General features: G+C 42.9%; 1 protein-coding gene across 1 annotated transcript in view; it reads right to left on the bottom strand.

Annotated features, from left to right (window-relative positions):
- LOC117404042 (adhesion G-protein coupled receptor V1-like) overlaps positions 1-12658 on the bottom strand; it is a 190136-nt gene that overhangs the window by 99055 nt on the left and 78423 nt on the right. The window contains exons 60-77 of the mRNA XM_058985404.1: positions 12387-12507; positions 12174-12297; positions 11677-11815; positions 11306-11491; positions 10349-10584; positions 10043-10191; positions 9184-9385; positions 8836-9055; positions 8308-8547; positions 7668-7817; positions 6965-7438; positions 6371-6514; positions 4522-4693; positions 4040-4175; positions 2798-3645; positions 2500-2617; positions 1900-2071; positions 477-719 (exon numbers count right to left, since the gene is read on the bottom strand). Coding sequence (XP_058841387.1) covers positions 477-719; positions 1900-2071; positions 2500-2617; positions 2798-3645; positions 4040-4175; positions 4522-4693; positions 6371-6514; positions 6965-7438; positions 7668-7817; positions 8308-8547; positions 8836-9055; positions 9184-9385; positions 10043-10191; positions 10349-10584; positions 11306-11491; positions 11677-11815; positions 12174-12297; positions 12387-12507 — 4074 coding nt within the window. The remainder of the gene's footprint in view (positions 1-476; positions 720-1899; positions 2072-2499; positions 2618-2797; positions 3646-4039; positions 4176-4521; positions 4694-6370; positions 6515-6964; positions 7439-7667; positions 7818-8307; positions 8548-8835; positions 9056-9183; positions 9386-10042; positions 10192-10348; positions 10585-11305; positions 11492-11676; positions 11816-12173; positions 12298-12386; positions 12508-12658) is intronic.

Genomic DNA, 12658 nt, shown 5'->3' with positions numbered 1-12658 from the left:
TCTAATGAGTGTTCAACAGGTGGAAACTCAGGTTAGGTCACTGGTTCAAATCGTGCTCTAATTTGGACATGCTCCATGTACACTGCCAGCAGTTGAGCTTCAGATGCATAGGTGGTGTTCTGTGGGAAGGCAGGGCTGATTTGAACTCAAGCACGCAACAAAACATCTGGACTTATTTAGAGTTCACTGATGCTAATTACTAGACTTGAACTATTCAGTGGATAGCTATTCAGAGCACCCAAAATACTGTAAGAAATCACTCTTAAGAGGAATGTATTTCTTTTTAGTAGAGTCGATTATAGAAAATAATAATAATAAAACACACAGTCTGTGCCAGAGTAGCTAGGAAGTCTGGGTGCTAGAAACAGTTGAGAAGGTCGTCTTTGATATCCCATTGCACTGCAATGCCAGCAAATTCTGTCTCTGGCGCTGCAAAGATGAATCTGTAAAAGCAGAAATGTGGTTGATTGACTGACCTGCATGCTGTAGCTGACAGAGATGAGGGAGCTAGTGCTGGACTCTCTGATCACCTGCAGGCTGAGGAGGGTGGATTTCTGATGGACCACAGGGAGCCGGGAGCCCACAGCGAAGAGGAGCAGCCCCTGCGGGCTATCGCTCTCCACAACTGTGATGTTGGCAAATCTGCCGCTGTCGTTGATCATGGCTCCGGCACCCACCTGGTAGAGCTCAACCAAAAACCAGGACCCAAACTCTGGTACCTGCCCACAGTGAAAAGAAGAAAGCACGAAACACTTGAGAATGCGATGCTGTGGAACGGACTGTGATTTTGGTGTCAATTTTGCTGCATACCGTATGAACTGAGACATCATTTTCTTTTATTGAATATCTTTTAGTTATTATTGGAATTCATAAGGATGCATTAAGTTGTAATTGTGTTTCAATTCTGACACAGCATAGTGACTTATAAATAACACAGTATGAAGAATAGAAGTACCAGTTGTATTACTGTAGACATATTTTGTTCAACATGTCTTACATTTTAAATTACTGACACTGCATAAAGATTGCAGTAATTACACAGCTTCCATTAATGAAAAACAACATGTTCTTCTCTTTTATCTGTAAACCAGCTCTAGGTAGACCTCTAGTGGATTGTCATGGAATTACAATTTGTTTTTCTTCATTCCTGATTGTGTTCCAATGCATGGTCACCTATGCCTTATTCCAGTACTCTACGGTACACTGTATTCGTGGGGGATAGAATAGGTTATTGCTAATATGTTTCTAACTCTTAACATTTATTGCAGTTTTGGTAGGCAAGCTGTTGCAAAATAAAGGTGAAACTCAATGTTTCACTTCTGTGGGAGCTACCCATGGAGATGTGAAAAGGCTGATGTGTTCACTCCTCAGGTGCTTCCTGAAGAACACCTATCAGCACAGACTTCAGCCACAACCTGCCTTCCCTTCTCTGCTTTCTAGCTCCTTTATTTCTCCAATCCCCTAGTCCAATCACCAGGGTCCACAGATCTTTACTGCACATTCACTTTAGCTGAAATGCAGTGTATGTTTATACTGAACAGTTACATTCATAATGAGGCCACACTTGACATTGCAAGAGCAGAGGTTGGATTTCTGGGATACTTGACACAAGCATTCAAATATCTTCCCAGAACAAATTAATCGGTGTAACACCAGAAATTGTTTTTGGTTTTGACATTTAATTTTTTAAGATTAATTACAAACAAAAGGTCAATGGGGAATGTAAAATCAAATCATAATAATCTGTTATATATTTCAAACATGGTAAACGCTGCCAAAAAAATAAGAGCGAGCGAAAGACATTTTAAAAGAAGAGCTTAAGGAAAAGTATGGCAAGTGGTTGATATTGCTGTCAGTTATTACCATAGGCTAAATGGTCCTCCTCTTAGTTTCACCCACCTTGTCAGGTCTGATTTCCAGGCTAAAGAAGCACAACGTCTCCCCCTTGTGGCAGGTGGTTGTTCCTGCGATGGACAGCAGTTCACTGGTCAGGTTCACTCCGTTGTTTTGGAGTAAAACGCTGGTTTTATTGAATGTAACCCGCCAGGACACTGCTACATCTTCAAAGACCCTAAAAGTCAAAAAAGAAGTCAGGAAATGAAGCCCCTGTTTATAAAACTGCTAGAAATAATGTACTATGTTAGCACAACTGAAGTACCAGTAGTGAAAGATACATCTGAAAGCATACAAAGTCACTGAATCACCTATTCTGAAGAAAACTGTGTGATCCGGGGTCATCTTGATAGATAATTTAAAACCGTGAATCCGTTTGTGTTATATGAAAAACAAACTGGAAATGTTACAGAACTGGCGAGAAACAACTACTGTGCTTTTAGGAAATCTAAATGAACCTCCTGGGTTATTTTTTAAAGCCTTTTAACCCCAACATTTGAATGAGGTAAATGCTTTGTGAATATGCTCCCCAGTGTCTTCGAGTTTAACTGTTAGGACATTGTTTTTATGTATCCCTATTGACAGTCAGGTATCTTATTTCCATACCTATTCTCTTGTCTCTGAACAGTGAGCACCACCTTCCTGTTCTCTGAATCTTCATCCAGCACCAGCCCAGCCAGAGACTCCACACTAAAGCCCACAATGCCATTCTGAAAATCACTTCCTGAAATGGAAACAGAAGTCAGTTAATTTACACTGGACATTACCACTTTTTTTTATATGTTATATATTTTGCCACTTGACAGCCACGGTTCCTGAAATGGACAACAGTTAATTAGAAATGTTCAATAAACTGCAATTCGGCCAGCAAAAAAAAATACATAAAAACAAGACAAACTGTCACCTAAGATGATAATCTTTGTGAAGGACATGAATCCATTCTCATCTTTCCCTTCCACAATCTGAGCCCCTCCCTGCGGGCTGGCGAGGTAGACGAAGAACACCTCCTGCCCCTCTGGCTCCTCATCATCCAGGATTCCAATGGACACATCAGCCTCCCTCTCTCCTTCCAGCAGTGTAATCATCACCGTCTGCTCCTCAAAGTCCTCTCCCTCCCTGGCCCAGGTATGGTTCACATCCGTCCGGTTGCCCTCAAAGGGTGTTCCTTGCAGTCCAGAAGTTAAACTTTTTTCCCCAAAGGTTTTAACCTTTGCCCTTATGACCCCAGTGAAGCCCACAGTCCTCCGCACCCGAAGCATCACCCCTCGCAGTGTGCTGTTGTTTGTGTCTTCCACAGCATGCACCAACGTAGGCCCAATACTGAGCAAGCCGTTGATGATGTCATTGGCCAAAATTGTTACTGACGCCACACTGGACTCTGGGATCAGCCGTGGCTTCAGATACGGGGAAGCTGGCCGGCCATTCAAAACGTCCACGTTGGTTAAGTTTACGTAGAAAGTTTCATCAGCCTCCATAATGTTATCGTTCAGTACAGACAGCCTGATAAAGGCTTCCGTTTGACGAGACTCAAAAATTAGCTCTCCATTCTGGACGGCCTCAAAGTCTTCCACAGGTTTGGCACTTCCTGCTGACGTCAGGTAGGTCAGACTGGTCCGGTTGCTACGGAAACCAAACAGTCTCTGAACATACAAGGTGACTGTCTGGACGTCTTCCTCAATCACGAGCTGTCTGGAGTTTGGCGCAAACTGGAAGATTCCCAGAGGCTCGATTTCTGCTGTAGTAAAACCAGACCTGGAGGAAAAGAGAAATAGAAATGAGTGTTACCTCCATTAAGCATTGGTTGATTGTTTAATCGCTCTGGTGCCCTATTCGGAGCCTCATGCCTACATACTGTATATATCATATTACTGCACAAGCTTTTTTTTGTTGTATTTCCTGAAGAATCTACATTTTTCCCCCCTGCTTTTTAATAATATCGTTTTCCCAATGAATATATTGTATTACTGTGTACATGCATGCTTTCAGTGTTTCAATGCATCGACTGTTGTCTATGATCACCTATGAGATATTCGATTACAAAGTTGGTTGCTGATTGCACCTCTAGCAGTAACCTCTGTACACAAGATGTGTGTCCTGCCTAAGTATCTTCCAACGCATATGTTCCAGTGTTGTGTGATGCAGATACCTGAGCCGAGCCCCACCGGAGGAGTTGGAGTGCACTGCCTTCAGGTGCACTGCGAACGCTTCCGCTCCAGTCACATTGGAAACTAAAGAGAGTGGCACAGATCTGCTCCTATCACCATGCGCCAATGTGACAGTCCCTGAGGAGACAGAGCACACACCTTTAATAAAAATGGATTGATAAAACATGTGCCATAGGACTATAGCAGGGTAGTCAGGGTTGAGAGACCAGAAATAAAAATACAAATAAAAATATACTGTCAGTGAATTGAAAACTTACAAGCTGTCCATACAGTTATCCTTAATAACCTTCACAAATAAAACATTAACAAAAACCACTTAACAGGAGCTGCTAGTAATATTTGAAATCCTTCCACACCTCATCATTGGCAACAAAAGTTAAACTGCTAAACACAATAAAGCATGTTTGGCTTAGGCACATTACTGCCCCTCTGTTTTGGGTGTCATTGCTTCAGTGTTACTCACCGGATGTAGGTGTGATATGGCCAAGCTGGAGGCCCGCAGGTTCCTGCCCAGGTGGGTACCCGCTACTCCACTCCACCAAGACATTTCCATACAAGCCTACCCTGGAAATGACAGCAGCACAGCTACTGGCTGTGGAGTCAGAGACTTGAAGAGCCACTGAATCAAACCCAACCTAAACAGCACAATCCAAAACAAGAGCGTTAAACAGAGATGGTTTCCGTTTCTACGTTCAGCTTTTCCCAAATGCAATTCAATGCTGTGCATACGCAGTCCAAAACATCAATGCACGTTGCAATTATTTATTAAATACTGATGCAGGGCTTCTTATTTATCATGGCTTTTCTGATTGGTTACAAATATTCCTACTGTGTTCAAGTTTAAATGTTTTTAAGTGTTTAACACCGAGCAAATTAATCAGAAAGTAACACCACTAACAAATTCATATGCAATTCTGACTATTACCAAAAAAAATAAATAATAATAATTAAACTAAAACTAAAACTAGGAACTGGTCTAAGCACACCAACAGTCCCCAACCAGATATGAAGATCATTTAATTGGGATAACAAACACAGCATAAAACACATTGAACATGTCCCACGGTCTCTAAGCTTCAGTTAACTGGATTTACAGATAAGCACATTGCAGCCCAGACTCAATGGGGTGCACAACCTGCCATACCAGGATACTGAGCTGTGGGTCTGTGTGGTACAATCCCATTTACACTTCTGCAGGATACCAAACGCACCGGGGAGATGTCTCAGCAGCTGCAGCACTCATTTTACCCAACCCTTCTCTTATTTTAGATCAGATATTACATTGTTCTCCATTAGAGAACATCAGACCAAACCCAAACAGATTACCGGTATTATTCCTGTTTTGAATCTTTGCTAAACTTGCTAAATTTCCCCTGTGTTTTGTGATTTTTTAACAAAAGGCACTTCTTTGTGATTGTGGCAGGGCGACTGCCCTGCACATGTGGGAATTAGTGTTGGTGTAATTTATATGTGGAAATGGGTTTATTGTGTGCCTTTTTGCTGTTGTTTTGTTTGATTAGTTGATTGTGTACAGATGGGTGCTCAATTGGGACTTGCTACCTGCTGGGTTTGGTTGAGAGGAAGGGCAGCAAGCGATTGGCTGTGCCGGTCCTCAATCAGCAGGTGGGCAGGTCTCGACTGAGTGTCCGTCAGTTTAAAAACATCCGGTTGATCTCGCTCGGGGCGACTGCAACGCCATGCCTCAGAGAGAGGCGCTGCACACACATGAGGAGAGAGCGGTGCTTGTGAAGGCAATGTCCAGCCAAGGCCGTATGAAGCAGAAGTAGGTTAGTTTAGCGTCTGCTAAGAAATAAATAATAATAATAATAATAATAATAATAGTTTAGGGGATAGTGATCCCAAGTAATGTACAGCGACGGTTACGTTGTGTAGCCGGTTCCTGGAGCAGGACGCCTCGTTTATAAGGCTAGAGCGCACCCTGTGTGGCACCTTTTATTTGTAGTTTTTGTTTTTGTTTTATTTTGCCTTTTGTACAGTTTACTGCATGTGTCCTCTGTGTGTTACCATCGCTGGTAGCGTCACATGACCTGTTTATTTACTTTCTTTTGTATTAATAATTCCTGTGCGCCTGAGCAGCGTTTCAGCTCTACGCCCCATGTCTCTCTGTATTGCCTAGCAGCCGTTACCCACACACGTGACACGAGCACCCTGTCACAGTGACCTTTAAAGATTTAAAGTTGTTAAGTTTTAATACCCAAGTTGTTAGGCAGCTGCTGACATCTGAATGAATATTATCTTGTTCTGCCATCTAGTGGTCAGTAGCTGCACCTGCAGGGGAAAAAAAGGCATACCTCAGAGTTCGCTGCCTCTTCAGGGACAGACACCACTGCAGTCTTTGCTTCCATCTGAATGTAAGGGGGGTTGCTGAAGCTCCCACCCACTAGGCTTACGTTGGAAAGCTGAATGGTGAAGTTAAACCCAGTTGCAAAGAAAACCTTCAAAAGAACATGGCAACATATTAGTGCCTTTCTGTAAAAGGTGTCCCCTACCTACCAGTAATAAAGCTAGAATACAAATCAAAATATATATGTGCCAGGAAATTTACAGGGCCATACAGAAATAGAGATTAACACAATATATATTATTTATTTAAATATGGTCAACTAGCTTTAGTTGTATACCAAGGTAAATGTGTTGCAAATGAAAAGTAAAGCGAAAGTTTTTATTTTAATATAATATTCATATTTAATATACATTGTATGACACAACTTTTCAAAATAAGCATCTATTGAACCTTATTATAATATCATATTCATATTTAATATATATTGTTTGACAAAACCCTGCAAAAATACACAACTCTTCAGCCAACAAAATCTTTTTGAAAATAAAATAATAAAATAGGCACCAGAGGGCATTCAAATTTCAAACACAATGACACCTACCTGATTACTTATTGGCATTACACTAGTTCCAAAGCTAGAACCATCTTTAACCAAGAGGCTTCCCAGAACAGTGTCCATGAAGAAGTCCTGGCCTTGGCCGTCAGCTGTGATTTTATACTCCACGGTCACGTTTCCAAAGGCCCCGGCATGGCGGGTGATGTTCAGGAGAATGTGGCGGCTCAGCTCTGGCCCCACTTTCACAGACTGCCTGTTTGAATATACTGCAAAGAGGCCGTGTGGGTCATCGTTAGCTTTCACAGTAAACCTGGTGGAGCTCTTGTTAACGTCCAGCTCCGCACCCCCTTCCACAGAGCTCAGCAGGAGGGTGCACTCCTCGTCTAGTTCTGGAACATCGTCAGGTAAAAGATGGACGGTTATCTCCACCGACCTCTGCATGTCAGGAATAGTGACCGAGCCGCGCACTGAGCCAAAGTCTCCTGTTACATCAGAATCACTGTGCAGCTCCCAAAACACCTGCACAATGAAGAGCATATGAGGTCAATGCTGCCTAGTAAGGTGGGGCTGGAGCAACTACAAGTTCACTAAATGAATACAATAGCATTCAGTACAGGTGCAGCAATTTGTGTTCATTTTCTGTACATGATATCCACCATATCATGGTATACATCATAACATTCATTTTAGTGTACTCACTTGGAAACATATTTTAGCCCCACTAATAAAATCTGATTTGTAGATTTACCATAATGTTCCCCATTGTTCCTTGCACCCTTGTGACCAGGAATGTGATACTCAGCGTCCCCTCTGCAGAGCTCGGCTCCATGTAGGTCATCTGTCTCAGGGACTGCTGGGTGAACTGGACTATTCCATTGGGATCTCCAAACTTCTGGATCTAAAATAACAGACAGAGAATCAGAAAGGCGACGTGTACAGCAAGAGCATTCAACACTGCCTCACAATAACAACATGAGTCTGCTATTGGGTTCTCACTCTGCAGTTATTTTAATTTAGGCCGTGACAATTCATGTCAACTAATGGCATTGAGTGTACAAGGAGATAACAGTCTGCCGAGAGGACACAATACGAGATGGAGTCAAAGTCAATCTACTGTATGGAATCAAACCAATACGTACAGTATATGTGTTCTTTACATTAAAGTTTTTGGACAGAAGTGGCTGGTTACATTAATCTGTTTTTACTTTTAGGATGGTAAGATGCTAGACCTTCTGGTTTCACTGACCCTGGTTAGCACTGTGGACTACATCTACCTTACTGGAGACCAAATTAGGTGTACCAAGATGAATCGTCATACAGAAACTGGAAGTGTAAATGTTTACTTACAATGCCTTTTTTCTCTAAATACAACTTGTAGTATTACTTACTACTAAGGTGACATTGCCTGCCCTCGGGTCAATGTCCACTTCCCCTGAAAGCAGGCTCAGCTTGATAATGAAAGTCTCCTGCACTTCCACGTCTCCATGAGGGAAGATCTTCAGGTCGATGGTTCGGATTCCTCCCTCCCCATCTCTGAAATGGAATGATCCATTCACAGGTTCACCAATGTCTGTGTTTACTGATGGCAAAACCTCTTTTGAATTGGGACCTAGAATGTTCCATTTTATCTGAGGAAGGTAATCAAGTTAAAGGTTAATTGGCAAATGAAATCTCCAGTACTCTGACTTTAATCTCACCAAAATAGTCCTCACTTAGCCCCCTGACCTTTTAGGCTGTTTGAAATGTATCTTGCTATATAAAGAGCGGTTAGCTTTTAGAGGAGTGCTACCTGTTGAATAATGACCAGACTAAACCTAGCAATTAACAGCTAATAAATAACGACTTAATACAATATTATTTATTTTATCAGAGCATCCGTAAAGACTTTTCACAGGTGAATGTGAGCGTTGCCTTACCTCCGCAGCCCCTACTAATCCTCCTGTCCTGTCCAGGGCTAGCATTATGATTTGAGTGATGTTGGAGTTTGGAATGACCAACAGGCTTTCATTCAGGAATCGGATTAGTCCGTTAGGTGAGTCGCTTTTAGCAATGGTCACTCTGGTCACTAAGTGGGTTCCTAGGACTGCTCCCCCTGTGGCGGCTGTGAGCTGAATCTCAAAGTGCTCCTCATATTCCCTGCAGCGAGATGGAAGAAATCTTTCAATCCTCAATGGCACCACCGCTGGTACAGAAACAGCAATTTAATCAAACAGGTGTGTGCTCCGCCCCCTGCAGGCAATGACAAGTGATTCAGTCCCTCTTACCTCTCCATGTCATCGATAATGGAAATGTTGATGAAGCTCTGGTTCTGCCCATGGTAAAAGGTGACTGAGCTGTTCGGAAGGCTGTAGTCGACCCCATTGGGGAGTGCAGTAACACTGCGGGAGATGAAGTCTGCCGTCACCAGTCCGAACGTGCCCTGCCTTCTCAACACCAGGATCACCACAGTCCCTGCATCCTCCTCCACTGAAACGCATCAGAACAAGCCAGACAATCAAAACACTTGCAGGGTTAACAGATTTTATTTCATACCGTGCCCCTTACAAACTGAGATCAGCACTTGAAGCAATTAGACATCTGCTTATACCTGGTTTAAAGCAGAGATCCTAAAACTTGCTGCATAACAAGGCTTAATATGCATTCCAGTCTTGATAAAAATAATAATGCATTTCTAAGGTTGTCAAACAATCTATAAAAGTATAAAATTATCCGTTAAACTTATGACAGCTAACATACAGTGCCAAGTTTTCACTCCAACTCCTTCACTTAAGGTAACACTTAGAAGAAACTCAGTTAAGTAGAGAAATGCTTTTGACTGAGTTTCTTTTAAGTTTTACCTTAAGCTTCTGAATGAGTGTTTTGAAGCGATGGATGTTACTCCGTGGGCTGCAGTGAAAATTCAGTAAAAAGGAGCAAACCTAAAAAGTAGAGTGCCATAAGACTGGAATAAAAAAAAATAAACAATTTTATGTCTGTGGTCTCATTCTATGTGAACGTTTTGCACATAAACTAATTGATAAAAAGGTGTGTTTGGATGTGTTACACACAGGTGTTGCTGTAAACCAATGTCCATAAGATCATTGTGTGGCTCAAGCTGGACCTCGAAACATGCAGACAGCTTACCATGTAGCGTGAGGTACTGGGGGTCGAACTCAATGACCCCCTCTGCGTTGTCACTCTTCTCAATGACGATCCTGATGGAGGATATATTGCCCACTGCTGGAGGCTGGTCTAGCTGGAGCCCGTTCTCCCTCACAGTGAAATCCAAGCCACTGGCAACAAAGAAACATAACTGTTACAAACATACAGGGGGATTTACAAGTTGATGAACTAACCACACCTATTGATCACCAATCATATAATAAATGTGGTCAAACAGCATTTTTTTGCCACAGAGTGGCATATTTGGAGCTTGAGTGAATCGCCTACCTCCCACCGAGAATCTCCACTCTGGTGATATTAATGAAGAATTCTTCGGGGCCCTCAGGAAGCTCATCGTTGAGGATTTCAACTGAGATCGGTCTGCTGGCTTCCCCTGGCCCGAATACCAGCTGACCAGTCACAGGGGCGAAGTCAGAGCCTCCCACCGCAGAGCTGCTGAGGGTCTGGTACCAGAGCTGGACATGGGCCAAGCTGCCCCCCCCACGCACAACCGTAATCTTTACCTAGGAGGGGAAACAGAGCACTGCTTACAAGATTGTGCTGTGACCCCCCACGCACAACTGTAACCTCTACCTAGGAGGGGAAACAGATTCCTCCTTACAAGATCCTGCTGTGCTTCCCCACGCACAACTGTAACCTCTACCTAGGAGGGGAAACAGATTCCTCCTTACAAGATCGTGCTGTGCTTCCCCATGCACAACTGTAACCTCTACCTAGGAGGAGAAACAGAGTGTTGGCCATTTCATTGATTATTATGAAGTCACTTGCAAAAGAAAATGTTCCCCGCAAAGGTACAAAATGATTTGGGTCAAAGTTGAGAACACAAAATTAATTTAATGTGTTCTCCAGCAGGATTCACATCCGGGGTCTCCAGTGGATGACAGGAATGACTTTCTTTTTTTTTACACCCTCTGAATCTACATTTTTATAATTATGTTTATCATCCCTTGATATGAATTCTTAATCATCAATTATTGTGGCTTGTAAAAAACCATCAGGAGGAACTCAAATGACATACAGCAGGATTTTAACTTGGAGGGATTCAATCACAATCCCACAAATGGTAGCTTTGCACCACTGGCTCCTACAGCCAAGCACACACACCAGATGTCTGAACCTGTGGCTCCTCTATGGCATCAACACATCATCAGGATTGGTTCTCATGCCGCTGAGCTCGTCTCCCTTTCATTCAATGAAACCCAGATCTCAGAGCCTGCCCCTCACCTGTCTGTCCTCCTCAGAAGCCTGCAGGAATTCCTGAGAGAATGAAAAGCGCCCAAAGGGGAAGTCACTGGCTGCCATGGTGATATTGGCGTACCGCATGGACTGGTCGAGCTCCGCCCCCTCGCTCACTCCTGTCAGGGTGAGCTGGTAGAGCTGCCTCTCCTCAGGGACGTTGTCATCCAGGGCCTGAAATACAGCCAGCGACCAGGGCGTCATGATCAGTTCACAGATTCTTTAGTTCAGGCATTCATCCACTGTAAAAAGAAACCTCTGGCCACCTAGCATGAACAATAGGTGACAATATGGTTTCATTTGATAATTTCCTCAGTGTATCAGGCTTTCTGTGTCCCAGCGATGTGTTTTTTTTTTACCTTTAGTCGAATTGTGGCTGCTGACTGCCTGTCCCTCATTATCAGCATTCCAGATGTCTCCTCAAATTCAGTCGCAATTGGAGGAGTTATATTCCAGTAAACTGTGATTTCACCAAAAATCCCTGGACCACGGAATAGGCTGGAATAAAAAAACATTATCTGTACTTCCAATTATAACAGCCCTTATAAACGTTTACTGTGGTGCATAATAAAAACATTGTGAAGTCCAGTAAAGCATAGTGAAATCATGTTGAAACAGTGACAATCATTGGAAATCACATAGAATCATGTGTATTGGGGGAGGCTGGCATGAACCGGCAACAGCGCACACTGCAAGAGACAGTCTTGACCACTATCCAAAAGAGCCAGGATCTTATAGATATACAGCTTTTAACCATCTCTCACCGTCAGGGGGCAGAATTTGTAATGGCAGTGCATCAGATATCACTGCCCGTAACATTTTCTGTGCTGTACTTTTATAAGAGAAAAGACGGTACCTTATCAAGGCAGTCCCATTATAATTTCCCATCGGTTCTCCGATCAGAACATTCTGAGATGATGTGGCAATGCCCACTCTGCCCAGCGCTCCCTGGTCACCCAAAATCACAACCGTGGCTGTGCCTGAAAGACAGGTTTCCCCTCACATTAGAAAGGCGTTTCAGCGGTTTATTAAAACGATTCATAATTGAATGGATTACTTTATCACTAACTGTCGATAGGGCTGATTGCTGCATCATTCGTGGCTGAGAGGAGCTGGATGATGAACCTTTCATCGCCCTCCAGAACAGCATCCCGATAGGCACGCAGAACTATGGTCTTCTTAGACTCCGTCTAGTGGGATTAACAAAGTCTTATGATAACAGTGTACTAAAGCAGTAAAGGTTAGTGAAATGATAAAGCATAGCCAAGTGTGATAAAAATTAAGGGATAGTTAGTTAACCCATTATAGTTATGCTATACAGTAGTTATGTTAGATGTAGTT

This window comes from Acipenser ruthenus, chromosome 1, assembly GCF_902713425.1.
Source record: "Acipenser ruthenus chromosome 1, fAciRut3.2 maternal haplotype, whole genome shotgun sequence".
Classification (NCBI taxonomy): Eukaryota; Metazoa; Chordata; class Actinopteri; order Acipenseriformes; family Acipenseridae; genus Acipenser; species Acipenser ruthenus.
The sequence above is the reverse complement of the archived record's forward strand: the minus strand, read 5'-3'. Positions and strand labels throughout refer to the sequence as shown.